Consider the following 12,924-nt stretch of genomic DNA (forward strand, 5'->3'; position numbering starts at 1 on the left):
AGAAAGAAAGAAAGAAAGAAAGAAAGAAAGAAAGAAAGAAAGAAAGAAAGAAAGAAAGAAAGAGGGAGGTGAAGCCAGGAGGTGGTGGCAGGTGACAGTGGCTGGTGATGGCGTTTGGGAGGCAGAGCAGGCAGATCTCTTAATTCAAGGCCAGCCTGGTCTACAGAGATCCAGGATGGCCATTACTACACAGAGAAACCCTGTCTCAAAAAACACAATTAAAAAAGAGAAAACACCAGATGTCAACCCTTGACATAAGTGTACACACAAAGAGTTAATATTCTGCACATCCATCTTAAAAGATGCATTTTGGGCCAGAAAGTAAGTTCTTTTAAAAATACACTGACTCATACACAATTATGCACCATAATGTGTTGCTTGAATACACATAGCAACATATTCTTATATTGCTTTTAAATTATATTTAGGAGAGGAAACTTCATGGAATTCTTACACTAATCCAGATCAATGACTAGTGAACAACAACAATGAAGAGATCCAAATAAAAGAAACAATGGTATATAAAATGTATTCTAAAACTATGATAGAAAGTGTCCTATATACATGGCACACTTACAGTTCTCCTTAACTGGTAAATTTTTCTGGTGACTTTTAAGAGTCACTCTTTCAAACAAAGTTTCACAAAGAAAATCTCTTCCAGTCACAGTTTCCCTTAATATATATTTTTGCCCTTTCCTAGAAATAAAAAATTATGAAGTCTCCCTAATTAATGGAACTTAAAAATTAGAAAGTCAATTTATTCACTATAGGCTGTCTTAAATATAATATATATATATATAATTAGTACCTGTCAATATATGTTCAAATTCTTCTAAAGTTAATGTGAATAAAAATGTTAAAGTGCAGCTGGGAGGTAGTGTGAGTTCAAGGCCAGCCTCTTCTACACAGGACAGTGCCAGGACAGCCAGGGCTACACAGAGAAACCCTGTCTTGAAATACAACAAAAATCAAAAAAACAAAACTAAAAATAAACAAACCTGTCAAAATGCATAGTCCAAAACATCCAAAGCTACTAGTTCATATACATACAAAGAAAGGGCTTTAACCCAATTCAACACATCTACTTGTTTTCATGACTCAAAGGTAAGATTGGTATTACCTATAATTCTTATCACAAAAATTTCACTCTTTCCCAAATAATCTAAGTCACATATTTTTTCTAAAATGTACCATGCAAGTCAATACCTCGTAGTAGAACAATTTCTATTTTCACAGGTGAACATATACTCATCCCTTTAAAAATCAATCTACCTGAGGAATGCTAAAGAATTTCCCAGTTACACTGTGATTCTCTAATTCCCTAAAAATTCTCAACTCACATGAGCTCACAAACAACTCTTCTATAAAGGTAACTTATGAGTTGCTATTTAAAAATTTGAAATTTACCAAACCCAAAGTCATTGTTTTTGGTTTTTTTTTTTCTGATTCTCACTAAAAATGCATTTACACTATATCCCTTAAGAAATACATAGCTAAATCCCAACACTTGGGAGGCAGAGGCAGGAAGATCACTTGAATTAAAAAACAGCCTGTTCTACACAGCTCTCAGACAGCCATAGTCACATAGTGAAATCCTGTCTCAAATCCAAAATAAAACAAACAAACTAAAAAACAAAACAAAACACACACAAAAAAAAAAAAAAAAAAAAAAAGAAAGAAAGAAAAAAAAGGAGGTGGGGGTGGGGCTAGGCAGTCAGATCTCTGTGAGTTCAAGAACAGCCTAGTCTACACATCAAGTTCTAGGACAGCCAGGGTTACATAGAAAGACCCTGTCTCAACAAAGTAAAAATAAATAAAAGGATTTTCTTTTATGTGTATGAATATTCACATGCATGTCTGTGCACCATGTGACTGTCTGGTGCCCACAGGAAGCCAGAAGCTGATGGACCCCCTGGAACTGAACTTAGCAGTTGTGTGAGCCACCACGTCTGTGCTGGGAATCAAGCCCAGCTCCTCTGCAACAAACAAGTGTTCTTAACCAGTGAGCCTTCTCTCCAACAACCTTATAACTAATTTCATTTTAAAGACTTTCAGATAAGCCAGTGAATCTGTTAAGTATTATTTAGTATTTTATATCTTCAATTGTTCCCCAGTTATACAACAATCTAGGCTTCAGAATCCTCTATAGCTACCTTAGGTTTCTCTTGTTTTGTAATTAGGATAAATGACGTGCATATTGTACATTTCAGAGGTGTCACCAGTAATTGCTTGTAAAGTAACGAGGAAAACCCAAATTCAGTGTCTGTGACAAACCAGAATTAAAGAGAAAAGACAAAGGGAAAGGACAAAGATGTTAATAGTAACGGAGTTCTTTACAATCAAGCATTATACCGAAGATTATCCTCTTCTCTGATGCCTACAAGAAGACTAAGAGAAGACTTGTCAAAATGGTGATATGAGAAATCACACTGCAAATACAGGATGCCTGAAGTATCCTTTCTAAATGGAAGGCCAAGAAAGAGACACACTGATGCTGTACAGTATAGCAGAGCAAAGGGTAGGGTCTCTTTACAACGACTTGTGGTACAATAGAAATGAGCATTTTAAAGACAAATCACTGTTCTGATAAAGAATTGCCAGACAAATGGTTATCTGTTTTGTACCTGGTTGGGAGTGAAAGCAAATATTCTGAATAATGAAATATTACAATTGGCATATCTGTGTGATACTATGTATTGGTACTGCTAAGCAAATGATAATCTACAGGATGGCTAAGACCAATCAGCATAGGAGCAGACAGGTATGGTGTGGTGTGGTGTGGTGGTGTGTGGTGTGGATGCCTGTAATCCTAGCACTCATCAGACAAGCAGGAAGATCAACAAGCTCCAGACCTGCCTAGACAACTGAGTATTATCTCATCTCAAAGAGAAAAAGAATCAAAATTATTTTACACAAGTGGAGCCTGTATATCCCCCATCTACTCAGGAGACTCAGGCAGGAGGATCATAAATTTAAAGCCAGCCTGAGCAACCTAATAAAACCCTGTCTCAAACTAAAAAGGGCAGAGGATATCTCAGTGGTAGAGCACTTGCCCAGGATGTACAAATCCCGAGGTCCAACCCCTAATACCACACATGAAGCAGGAGTAAGACAGACAGTGGTGGGGCACACTGTTAATCCCAGCACAAGAGGCAGGGTGGGCAGATCTATGAGTTCTATTTAGCTTGTCTCAAGGGGAAAAAAAAAAAGGAAAAAAGAAAGAGAGAAAAATACATGCTTCTACAAAGTCTATCAATCTGGGATAAACATCTTCTAAGATCCTAAAACATATCAGTTTTCTTTTTCTTTTGGCAGGGGGTGGAACAAGGTCTTTCTGTGTGTAGCCCACCTCAAACCTGCCATCTTCTGACCCAGTCCTGAGAGCTAGGATTGCAGACCTGCGTCTTCACACCTGGCCCATTAATGGCTCTTGACACTGTTTGCATACCTGGTGGAATTTTAAGTTCTATTCATATGTAAAATATCTTTTAACACAGAGAGTTATGTTTTAGGAAATCAAGGCAAATCAAGTTGTACATGGAAGCAGAAGTTAGATACAAAATGCAAGCGAATACCACATAAGCTGATTTATTTTTATTTTATGTCATTGGTATTTTGCCTGCATGTATGTCTGCATGAGGGTGCCAGCTTCCCTGAAACTAGAGTTACAGACAGTTATGAGCTGCTATGTGAGTGCTAGAAAATGAAGCCATGTCCGTTAAAAAAGCAGCAGCGCCCCCAACTGCTGTGTCATCTCTCCAGCCCCCTGATTTGATTTCTAAAGAGGCTACATGAAATGAGTATCTATAGCTGGATCCTGTAGAAAGAGTTGGGGATCAGAAAGCAAATTCTGTAGGCAGAAGCAGGTGAACAGACACTAAGACCACATTGATGGAAATAGGAGTAACAGCCCCTATCACAAAAGACCATCCAAATTACAAGAGCATAAACACTTTGATCCAGCAAGTCCACTTTCAAGTAACTATACATATGTACATAAGACTGTTCATCTCAGCAATGTTCACTGTTGGGAACAGCAACACACACACACACACACACACACACACACACACACACACACACGCCTATCTACAACGCTAAAAATCTACAGAGCTACAGGAAAGGGACTATTACAGATAATCATCACACGTTTAAAGTTACATACTCTTATGAACATATAAAAGTTTCTATTACTGAAAGCACACATGGAGATCTAGTAACTGTTTGCTTCCAGAAAACAGAAGGGTAGTGAGGAACCACAGTGAAAGAAAACATTCACCTATCTAATCTCAGTCTTTTAAATTTTGAACCATGTGTATTTTGCCTACTAAAAAGATGAACAAGGCTAGGCATTCTAGAAAGCCATACATAAAATGGATATGCACCCTGGAAAAGGTCAAAATGTGAAGAAATTTCCTTGCTAGGTTAGCTGGCTTTTGGTTCCAGTGGGGAATGTAGCCTTCATGTGTACACAAAAGCTGCTGGCTGCATTCACGGTTTTGCCCACGATCACTTCATAGATGAAAGATTCTTACTTCTATATGAATGTTTGTGTTTCCAATCCTTCAAATTTCATCCCAGGAGTCAGTTTCCCCAGACCTTGCCTTGTATTAATCAAGGAAAACAGGCTTTACAAACACAAAAATGGTTTGGGGATATAAATAAATACAACAGGAGCATAACTGAAGACTTACTGCGCTTCCACATGGCCATGGGTTAAGAGTCACACTGACCCACTCAAGGAGCTCAGTAGCACTGCTACAGCATCCTCACAGGACCCACACAAAAGTGCCCCCCACTCACTCCTGGGTGCTGTGTGGTGATAATCTCAAGACCTCCATCTTTCAACAAAGGGAGATTCTTTGGTTACATGAAAATGAAGAACAGTCTCAATTATTGCAGAACCAGAAGAAAGCCAGCTGATGCTCAGCAGTAATTAAGGCAACATCAGAACTCCAGTGTACCAGAAATCACCCCAGAGACTCAAATGAATTTCCCTACCTGGCTGTCTCTTCTGAAGTTCCTTTATTCATCAGTAGAATACTAAAATCGGTAAATCCAGTCATTAACTAAACCATGCTCACAGTTGGGCTATAGAAACCAGAAAGGGCAGGGATGTGAGCAGATTGCACAGTATCAAAATATGGGGATGTGTCAAATATTCAAGGTGGAAGGACCATGATCACCCTGGGAACCAAGGAAAATGAACCATGGCTTCACTCAAAGAACATCTGCTGTGAACCAACTCCTAAACACTCTGGGCTCTAACTTTGGTCAGACCACCAAGGAGATGTGTAAGACTGAACAAGTTGCTTCTCTGTTTTGACTTCTCTACACTTAGGAGTAATACTTTCTGCCTTGGCCAAAATGCTTTGTTGCTTGCTTTTTAGTAAGGATAAAGTACTTAGGGCTGGCCACATAGTAGACATTCAATAAATGGGAACCTCTGTTACATGTTAAGTTAGAGCCTGATGAGTGCCATCTAAACCCTCACTTTGGCTTTTCCTACTTTAGAGTTAGGAAATTCTAAAATTCTTTGGAGTCTCTTCTGAGAGGAGACTTAAAGAGAATGATACACAAGTTTCCTTGAAAACAAAGACCAGTGTCTTCGGTGGCACATGCCTTTAATCCCAGCACTTGGGAGTTAGAAAAGGCAGATCTCTGTTGAGTTCAAGGCCAGCCTTGGTCTACAGAGTGAGTTCTAGGACAGCCAAGGCTACAAAGAGAAACTGTTTGTAGAACAAACAAACAAACAAAACAATAACAACAAAACCAAAAAGCTGGCTGTGAGGTAGAGGCAGGTGAATCTCTTATGAGTTCCAGGCCAGCCTGGTCTACAAAGCAAGTGCAGGATAGCAAAGGCTACAGAGGGAAACCCTTTCTCGAAAAAACAAACAAACAAAACAAAATGAAAACAAAGACGGGTTAACAGTGGTTAAGTCATATATTTAAAGGCTGGACTCATTTGGTAGGCAGTAAATTACAGAAACTTTGATTTTTAACCTTTTAAACATTTCTCTATGTTAAAAGGTACAAAACATATTAAGTTTCACTACAATGTGTTTTTAAATAAGGAAGGATATATGCAAGATGCCAAATCATGACTTCTAAGAACTACAACTTGCTTCAATAAAAGAATAAAATTTAAGAAAAAAGAATAAAATCAGCCAAATATGGCAAACACTGGGCACTATACTTCTGTAATGATCTTAACTCTCACAGAAATGACAACCAAGAGAGGTAGGACAAGCTATCAGAGAAAGGACAGGTGGCTAAATAGGATTGGCCTAATGTCTCCCAAAGTGTGACTGCTAGTGAACTAAGGGTTCTGACCTTTAGAGCCTACACAGCACAGTGCCTGACACTGGACTGCCACTGCTTTCATTTCACTTCTTTGTGCGTGGCAGTATTACAGAATGAACCCGTGGCCTCGCACACACCAGGCGCTAGTGCTCTACCACTGAATCCCAGCCCTTACTTCATTTTTTCAGTTGGAATAAGAAACAGTACAAAGTGGCAATTATTTCTCTGTAAGACTTTAAAAAAATCAGAGCTGGAGCAAATGGTGGGATCTGGAAAAGATCATTCTGAGTGAAGTATCCCAGAAGGAGAAAGACAAACACGGTACATACTCGCTTATATAGACCTATAAGATATGATAAACATAATGAAATCTATACACCTAAAAAAGATAATCAAGAAGGCGGACACGGGGTAATATGATCAATCCTCATTTAGAAAGACAAATAGGATGTGCATTGAACATATGACAGGAGTCTACCGCAGAAGGCATCTGAAAGACTCTACCTAACAGTGTTTCAAAGCAAATACTAAGACTCAGAGCCAAACCTTCAGCAGAGTACAGGGAATCATATGAAAGAAGGGGAGTTAGTATGATGTGGAAAGGATAGGAGCTCCACAAGGACCAAATATATCTGGGCACAGGGTCTTTTCTGAGACTGACACTCAACCAAGGACCATGAATATATATAACCTAGAACCTCTGCTCGGATGTAGCCCATGGAAGCTCAGTAACCAATTGGTTTCCAATAGTAAGGGGAACAAGGACTATTTCTAACAGGAACTCAATGGCTGGCTCTTTGACCTCCCTACCCACCAAGGGAGGAGCAGTCCTGTTAGGCTACAGAGGAGGACTTCGCAGCCAGTCCTGAAGATACCTGATAAAACAAGGTCAGATGAAAGGGGAGGAGGTCCTCCCCTATCAGTGGACTTGGAAAGGGGCAGGGAGGAGATGAGGGAGGGAGGGTGGGATTGGGAGGGAATGAAGGAGTGGGATACAGAGTTAACAAAATGTAACTAATAAGAAAAATAAAAAAATAAAAAATAAATTAAAAAAAAATCAGAGCTGGAGAGATGGCTCAGTAGTGAGGAGCACTGGCTGTTCTTTCAGAGGACCTGAGTTCAATTCCAAGCACCCACATGGCAGCTCACAACTTTCTGTAACTCCAGTTCCAGGGATTCTGACACCCTGACACAGGCATACATGCAGGCAAAACATCGATGCATAGACAGACAGAAAGATAAGAAAGAGAGAGAAAGAGAACGAAAGAAAGAAGATGACAGAATGAACAGAATTTTTAAAAATCAAGGAACTTTTGTCATCCATTACGTATTCCTAGCACACATACGCTACTTAGGGGATTTTAAATAAACCAGTTTTTACTCAGTCCCTTTGTTCATTTAATAAAAGTGCTGTTTTGAGCACTTGTAGTGTTAGCAGCCTTGTAAGATCTTAGAAGCAGTGAAAAGAGCACCAACGTCTTCAGCGCCCTTCTTCAATACTTACCTAAAATTAGGCATGATCTTCCAGACAACATAAAACAAGGACTCAGGGCTAAATGCAGTCTGGCTGCCTTGCCATAAAGCGCACAGTGTCTTTCTAAACTCTTCTACCAATGACCTGGGATAGAGGGAGAGACGGTAGCTTTAGCATTTTTTTTAACTTTTTTTCTGATTTTTTTATTTTTATTTTTTTACTATTAGTTACACTTTATTCATTTTGTATTCCCCCCATAAGCCCCTTCCTCCTCCCCTCCCAGTCCCACCGTCCCTCCCCCTTCTTCATGCATGTCCCTCCCTAAGTCCACTGATAGGGGAGGTCCTCTTCTCCTTCCTTCTGATCTTAAGTCTATCAGATCACATCAGGAGTGGCTGCATTGTCATCTTCTGTGGCCTGGTAAGGCTGCTCCCCGTCAGGGGGAGGTGATCAAAAAGCAGGCCAATCAGATTATGTCAGAGGCAGTCCCTCTTCCCGTTACTATGGAAGCCACTTGGACACTGAACTATCACATTGCTACATCTGTGCAGGGGGTTCTAGGTTATCTCCATGAATAGTCCTTGGTTGGAGTATGAGTCTCTGGGAAGCTTTAGCATTTTTGAAGGCCACTACTTCAACATATATGACTCAGCTGTCTAAAATACATAATAAAAAATGAAAATTTTCAAGGGCTTAGTCTTTTGAACTAAGTCTGACAGCTATGTAAGAACATTTCAAAAGTCCATATAAATAGCAGTATTGTTGACAAAATTAATTGGTACTATTATTTTGTTCACTGAATTTAAGGGAAACACACAAAACAGTAAAGCAGTGGATTATTTACAAGCAAATTACTTAAGCATGTTCATTTTGAAAATATAAACAAGCAGCCAGGTGTGATGGCGCATGCTTATAATCCCAGCACTCAGGGAGGCAGAGGCAGGTGGATCTCACAAAGTGAGTCCTAATACACAAAGTGAGTCGAGGACAGCCAAGGCTGCAGAGAAACCCTGTCTTGAAAACAAACAAACAAACCCCACACAAAAATGTAAACAATCTACAGAACATCCCTTCCCCATCTCCTGCATGTTTACTTCTTCACCTCACAGGGAACTTCCAGACTTAACTGTTTGCCTCTGCCCCAGACAGTGCATGTGGTCACAAGGCTGCTTCTGGGCTTAAAGCCACACGGTGAGCTTAAACCTAAATCTAGAAGAGACTTTCTCTTAATGACTTTTGGTGTTTTGTGACAGGATCTCCCCATGTATCCTTGGCTATCTTGGAACTTGCTATATAGACCAGGTTGGCCTCAGACTCAAACTCCTCTGCTTCTACTGGTATTAAAGGTGTGCCCACCATTTCCGGCCTTCAGGACAGCCTTTATTTAGTTTTCCTTCCAATTCTGACAGGAACTTCCTACTGCACATCTTCCTGATCACTTCACAGTCATTATGTGCAAAACTTTTACTGCTCTTCTCCCAACAGCTATTCTTGACTTCTTTCACAGAATCTCCATTTCTTATCAATCATATGAACTCCTAAAATAAAAACCTAGGAGTGTGCCACCTTCCAGGGGCATTTCCTCAGGGAAAAAAAAAAAAAAAAAAAAAAAAAAAAAAAAAAGTAGTCCTTATCAATCCCTTCTTTTTGTCATAGCTAAAACACATTAGTAATGGGAGTGCCTCATTATCTGGGCCAATGTGGGTGAAAAATGCTCCTCTAAGCAAGAAGGAGCCTAATGACTTTGCAAAAAAATCCTTGACAGATAACCTCTAAATTCACATGGGAAAATAAAACCATGGATATTTAAGTTACAGTTAATTTTGATTTTCTGTGCATGTAGCTAAACTAATACATTTTTAATTCAGTTACCAGATTTATCAATATAACCAACCACTCTTGAACACTTGACTGAAGGTTATCTCAGACAGCCTAATATCTTCTTTTTCAACCCTGTAATCTAGAAGGTGCCTAGGATGCAAACCATGTGCCTACTCCCAGCAGACACTAGAATAGCTGCAAGGTGCTTGCTTAGCCTTCCATGCGGCTGAAGCAAGCTACATGGTCTGGGTTCTGTACACTTGAAGCAGGAGTGAAGTGACACAAAAAAGCAGGGACAGCACCAAACCTTCCTTGGAGGTGGAAGAGGTAACAAGCACACCCCAAGTCCAGGCACAGAATAGGCATCAGTGTTTTTGGAGGGCAGCTCTGCAAAATGGTGGCTTTGGAGCTAGCTCTGGGCTGACTTTCAACACATCCAGTAATGTAGACTCACCATTTTTGGCCAAATTGGCCAGAGATAACTTCTGTAGGCTGTAACCAAATTCCAAATAACACCAATACACCAAGTGTTTCTCTTAACTTTTGTACACATGCATTTTCTCCTATTTCATTGCCGTCTCCTCTGACACAATGGAAGCCCCTTTAAATGCAGGTGCAATTTCCCATTCATTCTATATGCTGCCACCAAACACCCTTCACACTGCATGACCCCTTCTCCACATTGGGGATCGCTTTGTTACCCAATATTCTAATATGTTCTATCCTACTCTCTCTCCTCCCTCTCCCTCTCAGCCATTGAGGCAGAGCAATGTCTCTTTATAAAATGGCCTTTCAAAATTAGTGGGAAAAGGGTGTGGGGGGAGTGAAAGAGGCAAGCAGGAAAAACATTACATGCATACAGGGAAGCCAGTAACGGTCAGGAAAAGATGCACTACACTATCAGTGTGACAGCAGGTCTTCTGAACCCCGGAAGGGCCAAGTGGCAGTGCAGTCTGAATGTGCCACTTCTGTTTTCAACCCCTCCATATTAACTCAAATTGACTATTAATTTTATTACCCAAACAGGATTACCTAAGACTATCAGATCAATAGATTAACATGAACTAGCCATACTTATAAATACCCACACCTGCAGGTCTTGCATATACAGATGCCTGCCTGCAAAGACGCAGGTGAAGTGTGTAAGTTATCCTTCCCATTACAATAGCAGAATTAAAAAAAAAAAAAAAAAGAACAATTAGTAAGATTATGAGCTAGATTAACATAATTTGAGAAGAGCTTTGTAAAACCTAATTATTACCTCAAATAATATAAAAATCACCAGAGAGATTCATTTGTTTTGCAGCTCAAAGCCAGAAAGGACATTTCTGATAACTCACACATTGCTGTCCCCTTGGCTCCTGGTGTGGTATGTTCGCCTTCCTGCTGTTTTCCCATTCCTTAACTCCACAGCAGGCAGTTCTTTGAAATAACAGCAAAACTGTTCAATGTTACTATTTTAAAAGGAAGTGAAAAAATTATTTTTTAAATAAAATAATTTAAAGGAAAGTAAAAGTTTATAAAATCTACACAAGAATTTTTAAAATATGATCTTTCATTTGCTTCATTACACAGTAAACAATGCAGTTCTGTTCATTGTTATTCCCTCACTTTAAGAAATAGCAGATATACAACTTTGAGATTTCCCCTCCATCATAGGTTATCCTGTCCCTTCCTCCTTCTCTTTCCCTTTCTCCTCACTCATACACTTCATACCTCCCCTTCTCTTGCCTTGAACTTACTATGTGGTAGCCAAAAATGACCTCAGACTTCTAATTCCCTGCCTTACTTCCCAAATGCTGAGGTTACAGGCTTGCACCAGCACACCCAGCTTATGTGTGCTGGGGTTCATGCCAGGGCCTGATGTGCACTTGGGGTGCTCCTTGTCAACTGAGCTACACCCTGCTTTCACTTCTTTTTTAGAGTACTTGTTTCCAAGTATTCAATGAAATAATTTCCTCACATAAAACAAACTATGAAACCATCCAATAGCAATATTATTATTATTTAGACATGCTATATAAGATTTATAGGGACATATAATACAGATGTGCTATATAAATACAGAAACAAATTAGAAGTAACTAGAGTTTCTTTAAGGAAGAATAGATAAATGGAAAGGCAAAATCTTCAAAGCAAATTCAGCATGGCTCTGCTCTGTCTCAAGTGTGCCCTGGGAAGATAACTAACTCCAGCCTTTGATGCCTCATTAAAGTCTAAAACTACTAAAACTTTCAAAACAGTTTCTTCTACTGAGGTCAGCCCTATTGGCCACTCTCTTATTGCCATTCTCCTATGTTGTAAAGTGCTTATGGCTATGATGGAGACTTAACTAGTGGTGGATATAAGCTCTAAACCAGGTCCCCTGTAGCCCAGGGATCTACAGACTAAAGCCTACAAGCCAGATAGAGCACTCAGCCAGGGAACTTTTATGTTGTCAATGAAAGTTTTTGTTGTTGTTTGTTTTGTTTTTTTTTTTTAACTTATCTTTTCCTTTGCTAATTGAGGTTTGGCTGTTGCCCAGCCTGGGCTTGAGCCGGCCATCTTCCTGCCTTAGCTTCCTGAGTAGCTGAGATTGGGATAAAATAGGAAAGAAACATGCACATGTTCTAAAATATTTATTATCCCACCTTTCACAGAGGTGTCCTGATCCTTCCTGTGGCCATTCAAGAAGCAAAAGGAAATTAGAGCTGACCATGATTTTCTAATAGAACGTGCTTGAAGGAGTTTAGAGTAATTACATTATTTATTCTTCCTTCCTACTCTATGACACAGGAACCATTCTCTCAATTTTACTTAAGGAAAAGCACAGGAACTAGAGTTAGAGGCAGAAAGCAGGCTCTGAACACTGAGCCTTTGCTCTTGATCTGTAATGTCAAATACTTAAACCTCTGACTGTAGCATTCATTACCTGAGTGACTGAAGGATAGCATTCATGAAACAAGTGTTGCCCAAATTCCGAAGGCCTGTGGCACAAATGGCAGCTGTACTTCCCTGTAACATGGAAGAAGAGGCTATTAGTGTTCCAAGGGTGGCTAGTTGTTTTAAACATCTAAGCTAAGGCAAGGCCTCTGCTTGAAACTCTAGCACCAGGCCTATCTAGAAGCATCTCTTTACCCTTGTCTGCCCAGTGAATATTTCAGACAAATTCTCTAGGCTATGTGAGGGCATGGACGTTTTTTGCATCTGTTTTCAGAGAAAATAAGCATCAGTAAGTACCATTGATGCAAGAAAGCAGGGAAATATATTCTAAGTTAACACATTTACATGGTTCTACTAAAAATATAAAAATCACTAACATGTAAACCCCAGCTTTTAACTGAAAA

At 39.6% G+C, this 12,924-nt stretch overlaps 1 protein-coding gene across 2 annotated transcripts in view; it reads right to left on the minus strand.

Moving 5' to 3' along the window:
* The window catches only part of Usp3 (ubiquitin specific peptidase 3), a 78,886-nt gene that overhangs the window by 20,278 nt on the left and 45,684 nt on the right, over positions 1-12,924 (minus strand). For both annotated transcript variants that reach the window (XM_055597839.1, XM_055597844.1), the window contains 3 exons: positions 12,510-12,592; positions 10,939-11,052; positions 7,808-7,921 (listed from right to left, as the gene is read on the minus strand). In XM_055597839.1, the coding sequence (XP_055453814.1) occupies positions 7,808-7,921; positions 10,939-11,052; positions 12,510-12,592 (311 nt within the window). The remainder of the gene's footprint in view (positions 1-7,807; positions 7,922-10,938; positions 11,053-12,509; positions 12,593-12,924) is intronic.

Source organism: Psammomys obesus, unplaced genomic scaffold (genome assembly GCF_907164565.1).
Source record: "Psammomys obesus unplaced genomic scaffold, mPsaObe1.curated_primary_1811, whole genome shotgun sequence".
Classification (NCBI taxonomy): Eukaryota; Metazoa; Chordata; class Mammalia; order Rodentia; family Muridae; genus Psammomys; species Psammomys obesus.